Below are 23442 nucleotides of genomic sequence, written 5' to 3' on the forward strand. Positions count from 1 at the left end.
ATCTTGTCAGATGGTTTTGAGATTCATTAAAAACACACACACAAACAAACCTGAAGCACCGTGCACATTTAAACATTACCGTTCTTGGGGTACAAAGGCACTCAAGGAAACGTACTCAAACCTCTGCAGGTTCAACTAAGGCTTAGAGTAACGCAATGAACAAGGGATGTTTGCTGAAAAATATTTGGAGTTGAACTGGGTAAATACGACTGCAGAAAAATTAACAGCAAGCCAGATGAGTCCCTTTTCTCTCCCTTAGGAAACTTGCTTCTGTAAACGGAAAGGGGCTCTGAATCCCCTGGCAGAGAAATGGGGGAATAGGGAGGGAAGTTTCTCTGATTTCCTCGCTCCCTACCTGCTGGTCTGGTTTCCTCTCCAGCTCTCTCTGTCCGGTTAGGAACTGATTCTCCTCCTGCTCTCCCTCCCTCTCCCCCTCCCTCCCTCTCTGTCCTTCACCCAGAGTAACGTTAGTGTCCTAGCAAGTGATGCTGTCGGAGACGGGAGCCGGGCTCGGGGGAGGCACCGCCGCCGCGGCCGCCGGGCGGGAGAGCCTTCTCCAGCACCAGCGCCCCACTCGGCCCCGGGCTTCCTCCTCGCAGCCACAGCCGCGGCGCCCGCTCCCACGGTTTCATGGTGGGCGGCGGCGGCGGCGACTGGGTTTTGGCTCCCGCCTCTGACTGCTCGGCGTCCCCCCGCGCCGTTCTCTCCTGCAGATTTCCCGCCCGGGGCTGCCGGGGGCTGCCGGAGGGGCCGGCGGCGGGGAAGGGGTGCCGCGGCCAGACCGCGCGGCGGCGGCGGCGGCGGCGGCGGCGGCGGCGGGCAGCCGGCATCCCCGCGCTCCGACCGCGGCGGGCGCGATGTCCACCAAGGTCAGGAAGTGCAAGGAGCAAGCGAGGGTGACCTTCCCCGCGCCGGAGGAGGAGGAAGAGGAGGAGGAGGAGGAGGGTGAGGACGAAGGCTCGGAGCCGCAGCGCCGCCGGCGGGGCTGGAGGGGCGTCAACGGGGGGCTGGAGCCGCGCTCGGCGCCCTCACAGCGGGAAGCGCACAGCTACTGCCCGCAGCGCTTCTCCCCCGGGCTGGACATGTGAGTACCCGGCCCGCCCGCGGCCCGCGCCTGGGGAGGGCAGTGCCCGGCGGGGCGGCAGGGGGTGGGGGGCGGGAAGGCGCGCTCCCGGCCAACCCGCGAAGTGCCTGGGACCCCAAAACGCCTCCCGGCGCGGCACGGCACGGCACGGCAGTTCTGTTCGGGGCGATGTAGGGGTGCGGACCTCGGTCCGGGGCTCGTCCCCTTGGTTCTGCTTTGTGGAGGGACTTGGGGGCCGCTGAAGGCGTGGCTGGAGCTCTGTCCCGGCTCAAGCGCACGGAACGGCCCCGTGGACGGACAGCACGGACGCCAGACTCAATTTCCAGCAAACAGACACGTCCTCTCCTACACAAGCACTACTGCCCCATAGGCTAGGACCCCTCAGCAGATGCACCCCGAGCTTACCCTAGGAAGTCGGAGAATGGGAAGGTCTGCACAAAGCCAGGCGCGCCCTCGAACTCCGACCCCCTCCCCCCCCAGCTTCTCAGCGTGGAACCACCCTGGGAACCCGTGTCCCCAGCGAAGCTCTCCGCCGTCTGAGGCCCGGGCAGGGCAGCGGGGAGAAGGGAAGGGAAGGGAAGGAAGGTGTGCTCTACGCAGTGTGAGTGTAGGTTTGCCGGGTCGCCCCGTTTCTCGACGGTCCATTCACAGTTGGGGGCATACTGAAGCCAAATCCCCACGGGAGAGTGGGCGCAGGGCAGCCGCAGGAACCGTTTAATGACAACTTTGGCTGTAGTTCCCAGGCGGCCCGGGGTCAGTAGTTGTTTTCTTTTTAAAGGAAGATAAATGCCGACACTGTAGTGTGTGAGAAAGAGCAACTTTTCTTAATTTCCAGATCTTGGAGACATCCTTAGCAGCTACGAGACGCAGAGAGGATGCAAAAGAGAGTGCTTAGTTTTATAGGGTCCATGGCATTTCTCGTGTCCCACACGTTGGGCGTGCCACAGGGCTTACTGTCTTTTTTAGGAAAAACGCACAGACCTAGGTAGAGAACTTGAGGTCAGACGTGGCGGGCAGCCCTAACCGTCTGGGTGGGGTAAGACGGGTAACGGGCTACGTGAGGGGACCGAGGTTATGCAGTGCCCCCTGCCGCCCTCGAGCTGCCACATCCCTGGTCCCAGGCCTCCGTGGCGACCTCCAGACCGACCTAATCTCGCATTGCTCTGCTTGCTCAGAGCCTGCTCCTGGCCCTGCCGGATTTGCCTATAAAACCCAGAGTCAGTGGCTAGGAGTAGATCGCCTAGGAAAGGGTTCTGATTTAAAATGAGCGACGCATCCTGATGTGGTTCAATTACTGCTGAAGATTAGCCTGGAGAGGAAATGGTCCAGGAAATGGAAGGAAGGTATATCGTGAGGGATTAAAGCCCTGCCAGCTCGCTTCCCAGCCTCCCTAAGATTTTAAGACATTGTCTGTTTTTCCTTTTACCAATTTCTTGATTATTTATTTTTCTTTTACCTTAAATCCACACTAAATGGACACCACAGCACTCTAATCTGAGAAAGTAGGGTGGAGCAGAGATTACTCACTTTGCCTTTTGAAATTTGAGGCCAATTACACAAAGCACTGAAGCAAGTTCCACTGTAGACTTTTTTTTTCCTATTAGAACATTTTCCCCCCATTTTCTGACTTTACATAATTCAACAAGTAAACGTGGTAGTGTGTTTACTTTGTAAAGCAGTTGAGAAGACCCAGTCATTTTAAGGACACAATAAATGTTTCTTTGAGAGGTAGGGCAGCAAGCTCTCCATGTCTGAGTCCTGTCATTTTGTAACATCAGGCACTAGTTTGATATCTGTAGCAGAAATCAGCTCTTTATTCCACCTTCAAGTAGAATATGGCAAGAATGTAACAGCTCAGAAAGCAAACACAGCAACCCTATGTTGGCACTGGAGCAGGACAACCAGTCTCTCAAAGCCCCAGGGTCATTTTCAGTAGGCAGAATAGAGCAGCTGAATTTAAAATTCAGCCAGGATGCTCAGGATAGAGTCTCACTTTGACCAAAAAGATTCCTCAGGGTAATCCTGTTGCTCATTTCACTGCTCCATGCTCCAGTGTTCCATCTGGGAGTTTTAAACAGACTGACTTAGGAGAAAGAATGTCATCTGTTACATTACTAACAAGAAATTTTAAAAGTCCTTTGATAGAACTCTTGATTCAACTATTCATTCAAACCAAGACTTTCTTTATCCCAGTTGTTTGCAAACCTAGGAGCAAGTAGTATGTCATTGGCAAGATTACCTCATTTTCAGTCTTAGCTATTAAATATCTGATGAAACTCCAAAAAGGTATATGAAGGTACTTCTCATGAGTTTCGATTCAAAATCATTTCTTTTTTTTAAAGCTTATTTATTTATTTCAGCGAGAGAGAGAGAACGCATGAGCAGGGAGGGGCAGAGAGAGAAGGAGAGGGAGAGAATCCCATGTGGTTTGATGCATGAGTTTGATGTGGGGCTCAAACTCACAAACTGTGAGATCAAGATCTGAGCCAAAACCAAGAGTCGGACACTTAGCCGACTGAACCATCCAGGCGCCCCAGATTCAAAAACATTTCTTAAGCATTTGCATGTGCAAACTGCAGGTTAGGTACGGCAAGCCCCAAAGATGAGTATGACAATTTTTCTGCATTCAAAGAGTTTAAAATTTCATGAAGGAGAGATGGAAATGAAACTGGGCATGAGCTATTATGAATTAGAGTAAAATAAGCACCATAAAAACATACACACAAGGGTGGAACTATGAAGGATCAAGTGTAAAGGAGAGACCCACTATGTAAAGTCAGAAATCAAGGAAACCTTTATGGGCCTTGAAAGATAGGAGACAGAGACAGAATGATAAATTAATTGAAGCTCTCCCCTCAAAATGCTAGGCATGTCTGAGGAATATTAATTGAATTTGGTTAGAACATAGAATATGTCGGGGCTCCTGGGTGGCTCAGTTGGTTAAGCGTCTGACTTCGGCTCAGGTCAGGATCTCATGATTCGTGAGTTCAAGCCCCACGTCTGGCTCTGTGTTGATGGCTCAGAGCCTGGAGTCTGCTTCAGATTCTGTGTCTCCCGCTGCCTTTCTCTGTCCCTCCCCTGCTCACATTCTGTCTTTCAAAAATGAATAAACACTTAAAAAAATTTTTTTTAAAGAACATATAGGATGTGTAGGTGAGCAGTGAGATTTAGCTGGATGCATTGGTTTGGGCATTAATATAAGGATCTTGCCAGGAGGAGGCAAAAGGGAGCCACTAATGATTACAAAGCAGCGGCAATTTGATTAAAGCCAGTCTGAGAGCAGAATGGATTGTAGTGGCAGTTGACAGAATGTGAATAAATAAATTAGGGGGCTACCATAACCGTTCAGGCTGGCTGAGATTAGGATCTGTAATAGTGTAGTACTAGGGCGATGGAAAGGGGGAGAGGTTGGAAGAGAGAATACACAGAGCATCTATGGAAATAAGCAACTAACTGCCCACAAGGGTTTAAAGAGAAGGCAGGGTCAGAGATGACTTGGTGATTTTGACCTAGATAACTAAGATCATTGATGTCATTGTTGAAAAGAAAAGAACAAAGAGGAGGGCCTGATTTTTCAGATAATTCTGATAGAGGTGTCAAGCAGGAAGATGGAAATACAAGTTTAAAGCTTGAGAGAATTTGAGAATCTACTGGCTGATGGGAGTATATATTACCCAAAGAAAGTGTGGAGAGAGAAACAAAGAGAGCTCTTGACTCCCTATTCTGAGGGAATTTTTGTTGTTATTTAGAGAGTGGAGAGAAAGAGTAGCAAATAGAGGACACAGAAGAAGATGAAGGATAAGGTGGGTACTAAGGCAAGGATGCTTAGAAAGAACAGTTTCAAGAAAAGGGAAGAATTGATTCACAGTTGGAAAGTACTTGATAAATCAAGAGAGAAATTTATGAGTCACCTTTTATTTTTTTTAAGTTTATTTATTTTGAGAGAAAGAGCATGAGTGGGGGAGGGGCAGAGAGAGAGAGAGAGAGAGAGAGAGAGAGAAATTGGGAGAGAGAGACAGAGAATCCCAAGCAGGCTCCTTGCTGGCAGTGCAGTGCCCGATGCAGGGCTGGATCCCACAAACCGTAAAATCATGACCTGAGCTGAAATCAACAGACACTTAACTGACTGAGCCACCTAGGCACCTGATGAGTCTACTTTAAGAAAGAAGAATCAGGGCACCAGGGTGGCTTAGTTGGCTAAGTGTCCAACTTTGTCTCAGGTCATGATCATGGTTCATGGGTTCAAGACCTGTGTCGGGCTCTGTGTGGACAGCTCAGAGCCTGGAGCCTGCTTCGGATTCTGTGTCTCCTTCTCTCTCTGCCCCTCCCCCCCAAATAAATAAACATTAAAAATATATTTTAAAAATATGGTTATCATTAATTAAATAGAAAGTTCGACATCAAAATACTTAATTATTCTTAAAAATACAATGAAGTTTAAAAAGGATTTTCTCAGGGTGCCTGGTGTCTCAGTCGGTTGAGCGTCTGACTTCATTTCAGGTCATGATCTTGTGGTCCGTGAGTCCGAGCCCCACGTGGGGCTCTGTGCTGACAGCTCAGAGCCTGGAGCCTGCTTCAGATTCTGTGTCTCCCCCTTTCTTTGCCCCTCCCTTGCTCATCCTCTGTCTCTCTCTCTCTCAAAAATAAATACAAATTTTAAAAATGTTTAATAAAAGAAAGACAAATCAATTCTTGTTGAAATTAACATGTGCACAAAATCATTAGATTTCTCAGTGGTGTTATCTTTAAAAAAAGAAAGACTTCTGGAAAAGAAGATTCTGTTTAGTTTTTCTTCAGAGAAAGTGCTGCCAAAAGTGTGTCCCAACAAAAGCAGCAATTTGTGTTTATATAATACTTCATGCTGGAACTGGGAAGGGATCCCCTGTTCTTAGTGCCTGCCCTCCCTTGGGCCTGGTATCCCCACATTTAGAGCTCTCTATTTCTATTTCTGGAGATTTCACATCCTATCTTTATTACAGGGGTGAGGGTTGTCACTTGATCATATCTGTAAGGGGGTAGAAATCTGGGGAAAGAGTTTCTACCTACTCTGTATATAGACTTTCAGCCAAATCCCCCTATTTTGGGCTCCTGCCTCATCTCTACTTGCTGGTATTTCTTTTGTCTTCCATTTCTGGGCTTTTCTGGCATCAAGCAGAGTGGATTAGCTTGCTTCTTGTTATAGGCACTCTGGTTGGACCTTCCTTATCCCCACTAAATCATTTCCTTTTCTTCCAACTCATCTTCTTTCCAACTTCATGCATTGTGTAGTTGGAGATGCTACGAGTGTCTTCCAGTTCCATGGAAGATGAAATTTGTGTTACTTTTCTTTGTTTTCCTTGATATTTAAGGGGGTAATTTTGGAGAGGAGAAAGGGGAAGAGAGGCCTTTGTTCCATCATCTTGAAACCAAATATCCCTATAATTGTGTCTCATGTGTTTTTTAAGCCCCAATGAAAACTGTGCTATTAACAGGCCAAGATTGCAGAAGGAAGAATATTCTTAATCATGTCTGATTTTATTGGGCAGATGGCATAGTTGGTAACCTATACAGTGTGATGTGAAGGTCATCTGAACTCCCCCACCTAAAGTCATCTTAGCACCACACTTCCTGAATTTAACTAATATAGAATATTTTGGAAAAAAAATAGAACTTTTGAGTTGCAAAGGATTTTATCTAACCCGGTCTTTTCTTTTACAAATTGAGAAACTGAAGCTGAAGTGTGACCTCTAATTCATAGCAGCCCCAGGTCATTTGAAATCTCTAGGCTCTTAGCACTGTGCTGTTCACACCTTGGCCTCCTTTGGGTTCAGCTTTTTTCTCTTCCTCAGAGAAATTTAAAAATGCATTTACTCCTGGGAGGAATGACACAGGACACTACTAATTAGTATTAATTCATTTATGAGATCCAATTAGTTCATCATTTCAATTTGACTGCTGATGGCCGATCAACTTGAGAAAGTTTGTAAGCTAAGTAGGAGGACTAAGAATGGAAACAAAAAGGAGGAAAGAATATCTCAAGATGTAATTGACCTCCTGCCAAATATCATTTATGGTTTTCTCTTTCTTATTATCAAAGTGGTGAGAGGATCCTAGACTAGGACTGGAGCATCATTTTATGGTGGAGTTAGAATTTTAGGGATTTTTTTATTACTGCCCTAGGATAACAAATGTCTGTCTGTTCTCTCTCTCCCCACCCCTCCTCTCTCTCTCAGTATTCTTAACCTTTGAGCTTTGCCTTTGCCTACAATCCCATAAATCCTTACCACATTTGAAGGTAGGAAATAAAACACCACAAGAAATATAACGGGAGGAAGAAACCAGTTTTTATTGGGCTACTAGGCTCTTGGTAGGAAGGAATACTTTGAATTTCTTGCCTCAGGATTGAGATTGCCTCCTGGGGGGGGGGGGTGGCATGCTCGGGTAATGGTGAATGGCTGCTTAGCAGTCTTCTGAGGCGGAAGGCTCTTTTCTTGACCAACAGTCTTCCTTATCAACACTGCGCAGTAGAAGTCTGGCAGGGGAAACAGATTAGTGGTCTCTGCAGGGTGAGCATGTAGGAGTCTGGCCCCAGATAGAAGATCTGGAGTTGTGAACCATGGGTGGACAACCTCACACTTGTGCATATGGGGCTCAGCAGTGACTTTATGAGAATATTTAGGATTATGATAGTGTTTTGTCTTTAATTTAGCATCTAGGTCAAGGATGTTTGTCTACAGTTACCTAGTCATAAAAAAAATCCCCTATTAAAAAATAAAACTTTCCCTCTTTGCACTATTCAAATAATAGTTGACAGTACGGATTTGGTCTTAGACCTTTTTAAAAAATGAGGTTTAAGTGTCCACAAGTATATGACCCATTAAGGAAAGGGCATGGCAATGCTAATATTCTATACCAGTTTTGCATTTCTGATTACGTTTTGTCAAATAGTACTGATGCATATGGGTTCTCTGCTGAAAAGTAGGTTGAGGGTGATGAGGCAGGAGCAAGCATCCAAAAACCTCAGATTTTTGACTTAGGATATAGATGATAGTGATAGAAAACCAGATCCCTTGCTTCTAGTAATATTAAAGGTCTACATATATAATATATATTATTTATGTTTATGTTATATATATATAAAGCTATGTATAGAATAATAATAAATATAATATAATACATCTAATAGCATCTAATATATTTAAATAGCCAAATATGAACTTCTCTTGGGTCAGTAGAAGTTTTTGATTTTATTATTGAGTTTGTTTTATCTCAATTCCTGTTCAATTATACATTGAATTCATTTGAATTCTAATTTCATTGTCATTTAATGTTCCTGAAATAATAAACATTAGTTTTAGAGAGTATTGTGAAAGAGTTTATTTTTATAGATAAGCTTCATTATTAGAGGTTATCAATTCTAAGTTTTATCCTTGGTGTGCCCCCATATTATCCTTACAAACATAATTTTAATATCAAAATCAAGAGATGTGGAGTTCATCAGATACTTTTTGTGGTATCACTAAGAATTAAATGTGATAAAGCAGAAATCTGCTTTGAAAGAATAATTGTTTACTTTAACTTCTGATTATTATTTTGTATTATTCATTACTTTTTTTAATAAGAAAATTATTCTAATTCTCCTCCACCACTATTTCTGTACATTATCGTGTGTAACCAAAGGTTTTCTTTAGCCTGGAGGAGAAGATTGTTTGTCCCCTGGGTATTCAGTCAGGGGGTTTAAGCACTCATGCATCTGTGCAGTCATGGCTCCGATAGATGGATACTCACCAGCCATGTACTAAAAGCCAGGCATTTATCTCTTTATAGATAAAGAAAGGCAGTCTCTGCTCTTACAGATGTTACTGAAGAGCCAGGCATGAAAGCAGACAATCACAAAACAAAGTAAGAGTCAGTTTAACAGCTAACAGAGTTATACACAAAATATAGTTCCTGGAAGCAGAAGCATCTAAGTTCCAGAAGGCACATGCGTTTAGAAGTATTATCAAATCATGCAGGCAATGATTAGGGGTCTTCACCTCTGCCTGCACTGAACTTCTAGAGGAAGGAACACACTGTTAAATGGCCTTTTTGTTTTTCTGGTTTTAGCTGTTGAGGGGTCTGGCAAAGAGCTTTCATGAGAAGGATGACTGGGAAGGTGACAAAGAGAGGAGATTGGAGCTTCCCTCCTTAAATATACAACAGCTTCTTGTCTCTGACTTAGCGATTAGGGCATATACCCAAATTAGCATTGTCTAATAGATTTATTAAACTCATACCTAGAGTATTCTGAATATAGCACAGGCCAACAGAAACTGTCAGGAAATTAATTACTGTGGAGACCTAGATATCTCTCCAGACTTGTAAGTGCTGGAATTGCTACCTATTAATTTTTGCCTGCAATGAGAATCCTTAGAAGTGAAAGCTGTGCTTTCCTGTTTCTTAAATGGAGCTCCTCATCTTGTTGGTTTGGTTGCTACTGTGATAATATGTTATTGAGCTGTTTGTGATGTCAGTAGATGTGGGCTCAGCAGTAGGCGGTGTGGGGCCTGGGACTGCCCGTCCCTGGACCCTGTCTACCAAACAGTTGAACAGATGGGGCTGCCTTCCTCTAGCCTTGAGTACTGGTGCCCCTGGGGGCTACTGAAGTTCAGAGTATCTCCCACTCCACTTCTTGCCCTCTACAAATACGTATATTAAGAGATTTTCAAAACGTGTTTTTGGTGACACTCTTGAGGCTGTTTGTGAGACGCCCTTTCCTCCTTGCTAGCACACTCACTCGTAAACCGTGCTATGTAGATGTTGAGTGTCTCTGGAGGCAGGACATTGACTGACAGCTGCCTGCTTGCCAGGGGGACTATGGGGTTTGTCTACTTTTTGACTTTTCCTCTCTGGCTTTCTTGTCCTTTGTCAGTGCCTGCTGCTTCCCGCCCTCATCATCACTTCCAATTATCACCACCCCCGACACTGTGGCATGGTGGTTGCTCTCTAACACTTTCCCTCCCTCTCTGAGCTTTTCTCACTACTTATCTTCTGTGGCTCCTTCTGCTCTTCTTGGCCTTCACAGAATTACAGACTGGATCCTGGCTGGTTGGCACATTCACTTTCTTCAGTGTGGTGAACTGCTTAGTCAAAACAACTTGGGTGTTATTCTCATTGCTTTGGCTCACATTGATGGTGTTATTACTCTGCTTGCTTCCTTGCTAGATGGATTGAGTAGTTGACTGTTTCTTTATTTCAGTAAAGTATTTGACTTCTTTAATAATGTTCATTTGTTGATGAGTGCTAAAGAGATTGTGATTCAATCCAAAGAGCAATTTTTGAAGCTGTTCTTTATAGAACCCAAATGTTCCCAAACATAAACTAAGCATACATTTTAATAATGTTATTTTGATTTGCAACCTTTATTCATATTTTTCTTATTCCCTGGAGATAGCATGGTAGAGAATAAAAAGCCTGGGAGAGGACCTCTGAGCTCTCTTCTTTATCCTTTAGTGACCTTGAGGAAGTTACTTACCATTCTGTCTGAATCTCTTTGTCTATAGACGTTGGATCAATTGGGCAGAAATGTGAGTAGGCCTAAGGATAGAAACAAAAAGAACAGCCTTTTGTTTGTTTTAGAAGTGTAGGTGTAGCAGGGTCAAGAAACCAGAACAACTTGGATGAGCAGCTCCTATAATCTACCTGTAACAGGTCTTTCCCTTGAGTCTCCTACCTGCTGACCAGGAGAGGAAAAAAAATGAACCAATTGTCCAATGTGTGGTTTAAATTAGTTTTTTATAATTTTGTTTTTGTTTTTGTTTTGCTTGCTAAACAGATACTTATTCTCATTCCACAAGTGAATTAAGCAATCAATAAATTAATTAAGTTAATTAATCAATTAAGCAGTTATGTGAGTTAACAAGAGGGAAGACTTGCTCTAAATTATCACAGGGATTAAGTCAACTAACAATGTCTCCTTGTGCCCTGAGCTTATATCTAAGGGACATTTTCTTACTAATTCTTCCTCCCAATCCCTACAAGGGGGCATGGTCTCTTTATGGTTTATGTATACACTCTTAGTTGAGGGCATTCTGTAGAGATGCTGTGAAGCCAATGTCATTGATCCTAGTTTGATATGATAAAGTGATTTTTCTTTTTAATAAATAGCCTCTCACTTGGATAAAATAACTCAGAATCTCAAACAGCCACCCTCCTGCTTCCTCTGTAGCACCTGGGCACTGGGGAAGGGAGCTTATGTGTTCCCTTGAGGAAAGAAAGAGTTGTCTGATGCTTCTGGTCTCTGGGCAATGTTCATTGTCTGCTCGGGTGCTGCTTGTCAGTGAAAATAACTTGATCTTGGTAACTTGCCTTTGTTATAACCCAGATATGCTCCTTGGTGTATATGGTTTCAGTTTAGCTCCCATGAGCTACAGAGCTCTAATAGAGCTTACAGCACTAGTGGTGTCCTAGTCTGGGAGCAGGCTCTCTGGTTCTCAGTGCCGGGTTGCACCACAGGGGAACTGAGGGTAGCTTGAGAAAGCCCACACCATTCCCTACTTAATCAGGCTGGGCTGTCCCAGATCTCCTGCCTTCAGTGGTTCTTCACTTTCTTGGATCCACATCTTAACTTTTCCTTCCCCTCTATTATTTCTTTCTTCTGTCAGGACAGGAAGTATCATAGCTTTGCTGTCAAAAGTGGAAGAACTATCTTGTCTGCCTGATGAGAGCATTCTCTGATCAGGTTCCTTCAGAACTGATTAGAGAAATAAAGGAACAGAGAAAATCCTTCCTCAAGACAATTTCTCTTTTTCCTAAATTCTGCATGAAAACTCCTCTTTTTCCTGCAAAAAGCTGAAAATTACCTTGATATTTCTCTTTGCACTCCTCTAAAATTTGTGCTCTCTACTTCTTCCCTAAACATAGGCACCTAACTCTAACCACTCACACCCCTCCACCTCCCCTGCTATCCCCACAGTAAGGTCAACCAGGGTGAGGACACTGTTTTTGGAAAGACAAAAGAGAAAAGCACCTTGCTAATATTTCCAAAAATACCCTTGATGGTATAGAAATACCCTTGATAGTATAGAAATAAGCACGATAATATGTTTATAGGACAGTGAAGAATGAATCTGAGGAGCAAGGAAAACAAGGTTGACTAGTCAGCATCCTTGAAAGTCAACTGGAGAATTCTATTTTGTTTGCTGTTCTTGTCTAAGAGAAGTGTGAGAGTAAAAGCAGAGTTTAAAAAGAGCAAGATGCTGGGATGGCTGTGGCGTACAAGGAAGAAAATCAAGAACAGCATGTGGTACTGGAAAGAATCTGGAGTCAGACAGACCTCAAGTTGAAGCCCAGATCTGCATTTTTCTATGTGTATTACCATGGGCAATTTTTCTAAATCTCAGTTTTCTTATCTATGAAAGGGAAATAATACCTGCTTCATAACATTGTTATGAGAATTAAATATGATAGCGTACAAAAACATATATATATGTATGATATATATATATATATATATACACACCAAGTACCCAGTAAAGTTTAGTAGTAGCCTTCCCTCATGCCATCTCTGTTGGAAAGCTGTTGTGATAATCCAAATATGATTGGTTAAAGATCTGGAAGATGGTGCTGACAATGAGAATTGGAAGGGAGGGTCCAGTACATTATCTAGTGACCCACAGGGGGTAAGTACTCAATAAATATCAAAGGAAAAGCTTCAGAACTCTGAGAACATCAAGATGGTGAGTCATAGATGACCTTAAAATTGTTAAACCTGAATAACCAGCCTGAGATGCAAATGTTAGGAGGGGGTGCTGGTTAAGGGAGAGGGTGAGGTGGGACATTTTAGAGTGACCAGGGGATACATAATTGTACATATGGGATATGAGGTCAAAGGAGAGGACAGAGCCTGGAAGGAGATTTGGAAACTCAGTGGAACAGATATTTATTGAATACTTACTCCCTGTGGGTCACTAGATAATGAGAAATAAAGCATGACCTGACCATCCAAGAATATGTGCACAATATGAGGGAGTATTTATTAATACTTTATTTTTTAAAAAAGAATTAATATAACCATATAGTAGCTTTAAAACACATGGTACATAGGATAATTCATTTTATATCAATATGAAAAATCATGTAGGAGGAAGGGAAAGACTGTACCAAAAATCTGGGGTAGAATAGTGATGGTCACTGAGAACTTTTAGATCTAAACTAAATTACTAGATTTCCTGGGCAAAAGAAAGAAAGAAAGAAAGAAAGAAAGAAGAAAAAGAAAAAAGAAAAAAAGGCAAGGGTTATATACAGTTTATACATTACTAGAGTAGAGGAAGCAAACTCATCTGGAGAGAGAGGCCTATTAATATACAATTCTAGGATGACTATAGTAAATGGATACAATAATGGACAACCTCTTTAACCTGTTAAGTGTAGTTTTGAAGAAGGCCTAGTAACCTTTTAAAAATATAAATCCTTGAAACAGGCAAGGGCATGACATTAAATGGTCACTGGTGAGGCATTTTACAGGCTTTTTATTTGCTGTGATTCATGTGACTTGCTTCCTGGACATGAAATGTTACATGTTAGTAAAACATAGGGAACCTAAATGCATGTAAGGCCATTTGTCCCTCAGGCTCCACTGCTCACATGTGTTGTTTCAGCTTTGCTTTTGGCAGGGCCAGTGTGACAGATGTTTAAAAGGCCTCATAGTCTGGGGTCGTTGATCCAGGATAATGTCATTGTTTTTATGTTTTTAGGTTCCCAACCTTTACTGTGCATAGGAATTGCAAAGAATGCTCATTTAAAATATATATTCCAGAGCCACGCCCCTGAAAGATTCTGATTTAGTTCATCTAAAATGAGGCCTAGCAATCTGCATTTTAATAGGAGCTCCAAGTGATCCTGGGGTGGGTGGCCCTCACTTAGAGAAACACTGTTTGAAGTCAGATGATGTCAAAGTTATGAAACCTGAGGAGTATTACTTGTATTTTTGCCTCTGAATGGAATGGAGCAAAGGGTTGCCTTTGGATACACCAAAATATTTTTTAGAAAGAACTTTTTATTTGCTTAAGTGTTTGGAGAAGTAACAAGAACCCAAAATTTCTTTCATAAAGGATGAAAAAAATTTTTTTTTCCTTAAGATGTATCGTCACCGTCTTACTCAGCGTGAGCTATCAACAAAGTACTATAGACTGGGTGGCTTAAACAACAGAAGTGTTTTTTTTTTTCTTATGGTTCTGGAAGTTGGCAGTCCAAGATCATGGTGCCAGTATGGTCAGGTTCTAGTGAGAGTTCTCTCTTCTGGCTTGAGGTAGGGAGAGAGTGAGGGAAGGAAAGAATGTGAGAGCTCTCTGTTTCTTCTGCTTCTGCTTCTGCTTCTTCTTTAATGTTTATGAGAGAGAGAGAGAGAGAGGCAAAGAGAGAGAGAGGTACACAGAATCCGAAGCAGGCTCCAGGCTCCGAGCTGTCAGCACAGAACCTGACATGGGGTCCAAACCCAGAAACTGTGAGATCATGACCTGAACCAAAGTCAAAGCCTTAACCAACTGAGTCATCCAGGCAACCCTCTCTGTTATTTCTTCCTACAAGGGCACTGATCCCATCATGAGGACTCTGCCTTCATAATCTCATCTAATCATAATTACCTTCCAAACCTCCCAAAGGCCTCATCCCCAAATGACATCACACTGGGGTTCGAGCTTAAACATATGGATTTGTGTGAGGACACAATTCAGTCCATAGCAGTCAGATATTACCAGCCATCCCTATCAGCCTGAGCTTGCACAGGGACTTGTAAAGCATCTGGTTTAGGTCAGTGGTACTCCAATGCTTTTACAAGAAAGAAGGCCCTGCACAATGTACCCTTGCAGTGCTGAATGAGTCAGGCCATTGGGTGGGGATCCGAAGGTAGGAAATGTCTAGAAAAATGATTTTAGTGTTAGTATTACTAAAGTGAAGCATTCTCTTCCATTCACCCACATTTCTTCCTTATTTCTCATGCTAGAGGAGATGCCCTGTCAAAACTAGCTGAGATTGGAGCCATGTTTATGAATTGTGGATGAGTTGCATTCAATGTGGCTCATACCATTCTATCATTCCAGATTAAGCTTGTCTTAATACTGTAAGAAAAGTTAAAAAAAGAAAGAAAGAAAGATACTTGCTATGTGGATTTACCATGAAGTAGCATTAGATCAGCTCTTTTATTTTGAAATAGCCGTATAATTTGTTCTAATTCAGAAATATGACTTCACACTTAACTCAGTGTTAGAATGTTTTAAAGACAACATCAAAATGACTCATGTGACTTGTGTTGTATAGTACTAAAATCCCACGTTTCAGCTCAAATATACAATATAGAGATACTGGTTCTTAAAGAGGGAGAAATTCTAAGAAAAAAACTTTCGAGTACAAAGCAATGCAAAGAAAAATTCATTGAAGAATCATATTCTGGTATTTTCACATCAACTCTTTGGGGAGAAAAGGTGGGGTTTTTATAGGTGATTTTCTTTTTAGATAGCAATCACTAAATAAAGAGACCTTTCCATTAAGAGGTAGCACTTTAATAATGCGTTTATTTCCCCAACGATAACCTGAGTAGAGATTGGAATTCTTCAGACATATATACTCTGCATATATATTCTGTATTATAGAAAATGTCAATACATTGTCGTTGGTAAGCGCAGAATTCATCTTTTATACCGTATGGAGATTCTAGACATTTGAAGAGTTCCAGTTTGTAGCTTCATAGTATAAATATTAACCCAATGAAGTCAGTACCATTAATAGTAATAAAACATACTCAACTACTACAATGACAGTTTTTACAAGATTTGTTTAAAACCCTTGTCATAGTTTGATCTTGAAACAAAGTTTTCTTCCATGCAGTTCAGTGAATGCTATTTCCCAGTTCTTGTCCACCTAAAAATCATCATCATACCAACACACACAGACACACACATATATACACACAACACCCCCACACCCAGCTTTGCACTTCCTTGTCTCCTACACACACACCACACACTCACAACCTCACTCTGCATGCTACCCTACACAACATACATCCATATCCCACTAATATGGCATTTATTTAGCTTCAGAAAGATTATAATGCAATGGTTGCCAATATGTACATTTACTTAAAAATTTTTGTCAACTAAGGGGTTAAAATAAGCATCAAAAAATGAATTTTATTTTTTAGTAAAAATAGTCAAACTGTGGTTAAAACTATTCCAAAAGTGCAGAAGGGTATAAGTGAAAAGCAAAAATCTCCCTTCCCCTATGGCTCCTCAGTTCCACTGCTCAGAGCCCAGTATAACTATGGTTAAAAGCCTCTTGTATTGCTTTCTAGAAATTGCTACAAATACATATATATGTATGTATATACATATGTGTACATAAATGTGTAAATTTATAAAGGTGTGTGTATAAAAATGCTATATTTATTTAATTTTTAAAAGTTGATCACCTGACACTAGTTGAGCAGTTAGAACGGGGTGCCAGTCATAGCCCTCTTGCCCTTGGAGTTAACAAGCCTCTCCGGACCTCTTTGGATATGTCACCTGTGTAGTCCCAGGTTTGCCTGGCCACATTCCTTTGGTCTCCATATGGGAAACATCTGCTGGTGCCTTCTGTGTTTCTCTCTTAGTTTGAGGCCGGCAGAAGTGAGAATTGAGTAGGGGCTGGTAGATGCCTCTGAGTTCTCCTGTTCCCTAAAGTCCACCTCCAGACTCCCAGGGAGAATAGAGTCCTCGCTAGTTAGTTTTCAACCCCTGACTCTGTGAATACTGTTTTATCAATGGTGGAAAGTATTTCTGGAATATATATTATAGAAAGAAATCCTTTTTTCCCCAGCCATTCACTTTTAACTTGTCATTCTTATTTGCCTTAAAAGTGGATAATGTGGAAAGAGTTTTAACTGGTACTTTTGGTGCAACTCATACAGAAAACAAAAATTACAGATATTTTAAAGGAAGTCGATCATAAGAATTTCAGTCAGCAAGAATGTTAGAGCTGGGTAAAGATGTAAATTTGTACTTAGAATAATAGCCACTGAAACATTAAAAGTAATCACAATGTTAAAAATTATATTGTTTAGCATCATTTTTCAGAGACTTGGAACTTCTAAAAAAGATTTTTGTTTATGTGCTCATGAGAAAACTCTGAAGTACTTTGTAAATTTCCATTTTACACCTGGGGTAAGGAAGTCCGAAGAAATGAATTTACCCAGCATCACAGAAATCACAATGTGAACTCAGTCACTGTACACATCAATTAATGAGATCATTTTCATAGTGCAACTAAGTCTCAACAAATGTGGTTGGTATTTGGATTTTGTACACATTGTTCTGGATATACTATTAGTGCCCAGTTGCTTTATTCATAAAATAATAGTAGTTATTTTTAAACCATAAATCATACCATCTCCTTTTAGTTCAAACAGGCAATTATATAGTATTGGTAATTAACGGCTCTTATTACAAAGTCACAGACGTTTTCAACAAAATAAGTTTTAGATTGATGCTTTAATTTTATAATTGCTAAATTTTGCCTGTGTCATTGAAAAAAAATGAATCTCGTTTTTTTTTTTGGGGGGGGGGTGGGGACAGGATACCCTTAAGAGAAAAAGATAACAAAGATCCTGAAAGATCCTTGGCCTAAATAGTAGGCTTTTATTCCCCTGTCAATTATTTTATTTAGTTAAAAATATGCAATGACTTGAGAGGATTCTTCTGGCCTAATTCTTGAAAAATTTACTTTCTTTAGCCTTAAAGTCTAGTGCTTTGGTGCCAAGAACCTGCTAGGCCTTCATTTTCAAGACTTTTAGGACCAGTACAGTTATTTATACAAGGTCCAATGAGTTCCACCTGTACCAGGGTCTCAAGGGAGGCACAAATGTCTGGAAATTGTTTATATTATTGTTTCTTCTGAATGCCATGTTCTACTGAACAGGAACCCTCGTTGTGATAGGCTGCCAACTCCTCTCTGGGTTCAAGCAGCCCATATTAGGTACAGGTGTAAATTTCAGGCACGTTGCTTAGCAACTTACGGAGCTGCCCGCAGGTCACAGGTCTGCTGTAGGTGCTGTGTACTTGAGAAGGGCGAGGTATGAGGAGGAAGCACTATGCCCTAATAGTCTACAGTTGTTTTTCATTGCTGCTGATTAGGTCCATGGAGGGAAGCCCATCTCTGAGGCGCAAGACAGTGATGCGGGAGAAGGGCCGGCGCCAGGCCGTCCGGGGCCCCGCTTTCATGTTCAATGACCGGGGTACCAGCCTCACAGCTGAGGAAGAGCGCTTCCTCGACGCTGCCGAGTACGGCAACATCCCCGTGGTGCGCAAGATGCTAGAGGAGTCCAAGACATTGAACGTCAACTGCGTGGACTACATGGGCCAGAACGCGCTGCAGCTGGCCGTGGGCAACGAGCACCTGGAGGTGACAGAGCTGCTGCTCAAGAAGGAAAACCTGGCACGAATCGGCGACGCCCTGCTGCTTGCCATCAGCAAGGGCTACGTGCGCATCGTGGAAGCTATCCTCAACCACCCCGGCTTCGCAGCCAGCAAGCGCCTGACCCTGAGCCCCTGTGAGCAGGAGCTGCAGGACGACGACTTCTATGCTTACGACGAGGACGGCACACGCTTCTCTCCCGACATCACGCCCATCATCCTGGCGGCGCACTGCCAGAAGTACGAGGTGGTGCATATGCTACTGATGAAGGGTGCCAGGATCGAGCGGCCACACGACTATTTTTGCAAATGCGGAGATTGCATGGAGAAGCAGAGGCACGACTCTTTCAGCCACTCACGCTCGAGGATCAATGCCTACAAGGGGCTGGCCAGCCCAGCGTACCTGTCCTTGTCTAGCGAGGACCCAGTGCTCACCGCCTTGGAGCTCAGCAATGAGTTGGCCAAGCTGGCCAACATAGAGAAGGAGTTCAAGGTAAGCTCTGTGCTCCACCCTGGCGACCCTGCATGCTCATCCACTTCCTGGCTGCTGCCAGATGGCTTCCATAGTCTGCTCTGGAATCAGTTTTGCCCAGTGGATTTAAAATCACAAGGGACTGGGATGTCATTCAGAAATGACCGATGATTTCCACCTCTAAACATGGTGCCGTGATAAATTTGCTTTGGGGATGGGTATATACTGGATCTGAGAGCTATAGTTATGGTGCTGCTCTGTGTGGGTGAGCATTAAGTGGAACGCAAGACTTCTCCCCTTTGATTAGAGGAGGAATTTGGTGTGACTTTTTTCCTCCCGTATCCTTCCTCTTTTATAGTTAGTGCTATGGTGCCACACGACACTGAAGTGATATTGGTTTTGCATGTACTGTTTATTGGCCCAAACATCTGTATATGCCTGTAGGTAGAAAGAAGACTAATGTGGAATATGATTAAAATAATTTTATTAATATGACAAAAATGTCTCTCCTGAAATCCACAACTGTATATTCAGAGTGGTGAGCCATAGACCTCAGGTCAACCCAGAAATACAAGGATAGCAAAGTGTTTTGCATTAACGGATTTTTTTTTTTTTTAATGAATGAGCCTTTTTTCTGAACATTGTTTCCAGTTAAGTGGTATTATTTTTTATAAAAAATTAATGATAGAATATTTTAATCTTTTATTCAATTACTACATCCTCCTATGGGTTTTGGACGGTTCTATGTATTAAATCTGGGGCACAAGGAGATTTCATGGTTCTGGTGAAAGTCAGTGTGTTTTTCAGCAGGTTCTTGTCTCCCGTTGTCCACCTAAGAAGATTATTGTAGACATCAATTCCTTAAATTATTTTCTGGATGCTGAGTTAATCTTCTTTGTAGCGTGGTGTCAGATCACAGAAAGTGATTATTCTGTCTTTCAGATCTTATTACAGTTTTTCATACTTACGTGAGGTTTACACAAATGCAACTAGCAATATAATTCAAGTTAAGGGGTTGCAAGAAAATGGTTTAGGACAAAGAAATGAGCTATTAAGCCATGAAAGGACATGGAGGAAATTTAAATGCATATCATTAAGTGAAAGGAGCCAATCTGAAAAGGCTACATAGTATATGATTCCAACTATATGACATTCTGGTAAAGGCAAAACTGTGGAGACAGTAACAAGATTGGTGTTGCTAGGGGTTAGTGGAGAGGAGGAATAAATAAGTGGAGTACAGAGGATTTTTAGGGCAGTGAAAATAATCTGTATGATACCGTGGTGATGGATACATGTCATTATACATTTATCCAAACTGATAGCATGTACAATTCCAAGACAGAACGCTAATATGAACTATGGACTTTGTATGATTACAATGTGTCCATGAAGATCTATCAATTATAAGACATGTACCACTTTGGTGAGAGATTTGATAATGTGGGAGGCCTCTGTACCTTCCTCCTAATTTTATTGTGAACCTAAACCTGCTCTAAAAAAAAAAATGTTTTTTTAAAAAAAGATGTTAAAAAATGGTAGGAAAGTTTTGCATGTTTTTTTTGTTTGTATGTTTCCTTTTCCATACATACCAAATTACCTAATCATAAACCCTCATCTTGTCCTGGTGGATCTCTGACCTTAAGTATAATTTTGTTATTCCATTAAAAATTTTTCTGATATAAAAGCTACATGTTTATTATAAAAATTTTGGAAAATGTGGAAAAATAAATATCACTTTATATTTACTCTCTTTGAAGAGATTCATTACGTGATATTTGAAAAGATGAATTTCCTTGGAGTCAAGATGAGTTATTCTTTTAGACAGGACTCAGAGAAAATGGAAAATTTCAAATTCTGTTTAGAGAAAATAGAAAAGCATCAAGGTTAAATAGTTGTAAATATCACTATTTTGACAAAGTAATAAAAAATGTAATTCTAAATTAGCCACTATTTCAAATCTCATCAAAACCTTGTGGGGTTTTTTTGTTTTTGTTTTTTTGGTTTTTTTTTTTTTTTTTTTGCATTTTGCTTGATATATATTGAAGATCTGTAAAAGAGATTCTACAAAAGGGAATTTTTTCTAATATTATGCTTTAATAATTTATAAAAGAGGCTAGTGTTTGCAATTCTGTGTAGAGAAGTCACCTTCGTGAAGTGATAATTAAAAAATTTGTTGTTCATATTTTTTCCTGAAGCTGGCTAGGTCTGTATTGATGATACTTTGAATCTCCTTTACCCTCACTTAAAGAGTCACCTCTGATAACCTTTCAAATGTGGGAAAATGTTACAAGAGGCAAAAACAGGAGAAAATACTACTGAGTTAAAGAGGGCGTCCATGAAGCTGCCAAGTGTCTAAGGATCTGCAAAGATCATCTGAATCTCACAGTTCCTTTTTCTGATCTGTACAGAAAGTACTCGTGTAGCATAACCCTCTCTGACCCTGAATATAGATGGTTCCTCAGAAGTTACAGTTTCTAAGGACGACAAGTCTTCCTCCAGACTAAAGGTTGCTTTTCTTCCCTGTTCCTGCCTGTCCTTGTTATTCCTTTAGTACCTGCTTTCCTTTCATCTCTGTGCCCTCTCATCCCACGCTCCTGTCCATCAGTCAGGGCTTTAGACAGAGAAAATAGTGCTTTCACGGTGCTGACCCAGAGACTCAGCTTGGAAAGGGCAGTCGAAGTGAAGCTCATTTCTGAGGCAAACAGATAACCTGATTTGCCCTATGTTCACTGTATTCTTTCCATAGAGAAAGAGTTCAAAATATGAGATGAAATACTAGCCTTGAAATTAAAAAATATGTTCCCTAGTGAAAAAGAGGTGATTTTTTTTTCCTTTTTAGACACCTGTATCTATTTTATCTTATCAATGGCCTGTAAGATCTAGCATCTCACCCCTCAAATCGCCATCACTTAGGTGCATCCGAGAAGGTTCTTAGCCAGTGTGCAGTTTCCAAAGTTCTTTGAAGAATGCAGGAGGCATGGTGCTGAAAACATATGAAGGTCATTACCCCCGAGAGGTTGAAAATTCTAGGATATAGATTTAGATAAATTAATGGAGGACGGCTTGGTGACAGGTTATTAAGGAAATAGTTTGGATGTGTAAATGATGTCTGAAGCTATTCTGAGAAACAGAATATTGGACAGAATGGACTCTAGGTCTAATCCTCCAAATGTCAGTGGCAAGGAAGCTAGTCATTTATTAAGCTGTGAGAATGCAAAGTGAAATTTCTTAATTCTGAGTCAATAATGCACTTTATTTTTTTTTTAAAAAGAGGGCATTTGCCTTCCTTGTGCCTCAGTTTTCTTCTCTTTAAATTAGAAAAGCAATTTTAATTTACATCATAGTAGGGCTGTGAGGAAGAGGTAAATAAATATAACCAAAACCACTACAGCAAAAAGCAGGATGATACTCTAGGAGTCAGCTGGTTGTATAGACCTCTTATTTTACAAATGAGAAAACAAAAGCTATAGCCAAGGACCCATCTGCTAAGCCTAGATTTAGGTGCCTTGGGTCCCAGACCTAGATATTCTATCTAACGTGCTGTACCTGATAACATGGATGTATTTTTATAGTACCTCATGTGTAGCATGCTCTAAGCAATTAATCCTCCTAGCAGCAATATTAGGTTGGCTTATTCTCATCAGAGAAACTAAGTAAATCCCACAGGATCCTACAGCTAATAAGTGGTGGAAGAAGTATTTGAACCCAGTAAATCTGGATTCAGATTTCTGCTTTTAAGCACTACACTAGCCTGCTCCTTTTGTTATTAGGGAAAGGATCTGATAGAACAAAGCCTGCTTAGAGTTGAATTTCAATTTTTGTTTTATTTCAAAAAAAATTTTAAAGTTTATCCATTTTTTTCCAGAGACAGAGACAGAATGTGAGGTGGGAAGGGGCAGAGAGAGAGGGAGACCCAGAATCTGAAGCAGGCTGCAGACTCTGAGCTGTCAGCACAGAGACTGACATGAGGCTCAAACTCATGAACTGCAAGATCATGACCTGAGCTGAAGTCAGACACTTAACTGACTGATCTACCCAGGCGCCCCTCAATTGTTCTTTTAAGGATAAAAAGGGATTGAGATGATAACTACAAACATTAAAATAAGTGTGCTGAAATCTGTAGACAGGCTGCCACAGGGACCAAGCATCATTGTTTTTCCCCTGGCTTGAGCAGGTCCTCAGGGTTTTGAGTTCCCGCTCTGTAAAGAAAGTAGCAGGGCCATCTGGTAACTTTGTGGAGAGCCATGGTATTGGAAGAGTGGCATGATGAGCATGATTAAGCAGAACTAAGAGAAAATTACTAGAAAATGCAGTCAGACAAATGGTCTGAGTTGTGAAGGAACATGAGACAGACCCTCGTGGTAGAACTAAAATAGTCACCTTGTGGTGCAGTGCAGACTGTTGCTAGTTTCCTTTGCAACTGAGAAAAGCTGTCTTTAGCTGGAGCCCTCCATCTTTCCCTGGGATCCCCACATACATTGATG

General features: G+C 41.7%; 1 protein-coding gene across 3 annotated transcripts in view; it reads left to right on the forward strand.

Annotated features, from left to right (window-relative positions):
• The first annotated feature begins 449 nt into the window (after nucleotides 1-449).
• Nucleotides 450-23442, forward strand: part of TRPC3 (transient receptor potential cation channel subfamily C member 3) — a 74080-nt gene continuing 51087 nt past the window's right edge. Inside the window, exons 1-2 of one of the 3 annotated variants that reach the window (XM_043569230.1) lie at nucleotides 450-1084; nucleotides 18208-18979. In XM_043569230.1, the coding sequence (XP_043425165.1) occupies nucleotides 858-1084; nucleotides 18208-18979 (999 nt within the window). In that variant the 5' untranslated portion in view covers nucleotides 450-857. The remainder of the gene's footprint in view (nucleotides 1085-18207; nucleotides 18980-23442) is intronic. The other 2 variants (XM_043569213.1, XM_043569223.1) reach the window with 2 other exon arrangements.

Source organism: Prionailurus bengalensis, chromosome B1 (genome assembly GCF_016509475.1).
Source record: "Prionailurus bengalensis isolate Pbe53 chromosome B1, Fcat_Pben_1.1_paternal_pri, whole genome shotgun sequence".
NCBI classification, from domain to species: Eukaryota; Metazoa; Chordata; class Mammalia; order Carnivora; family Felidae; genus Prionailurus; species Prionailurus bengalensis.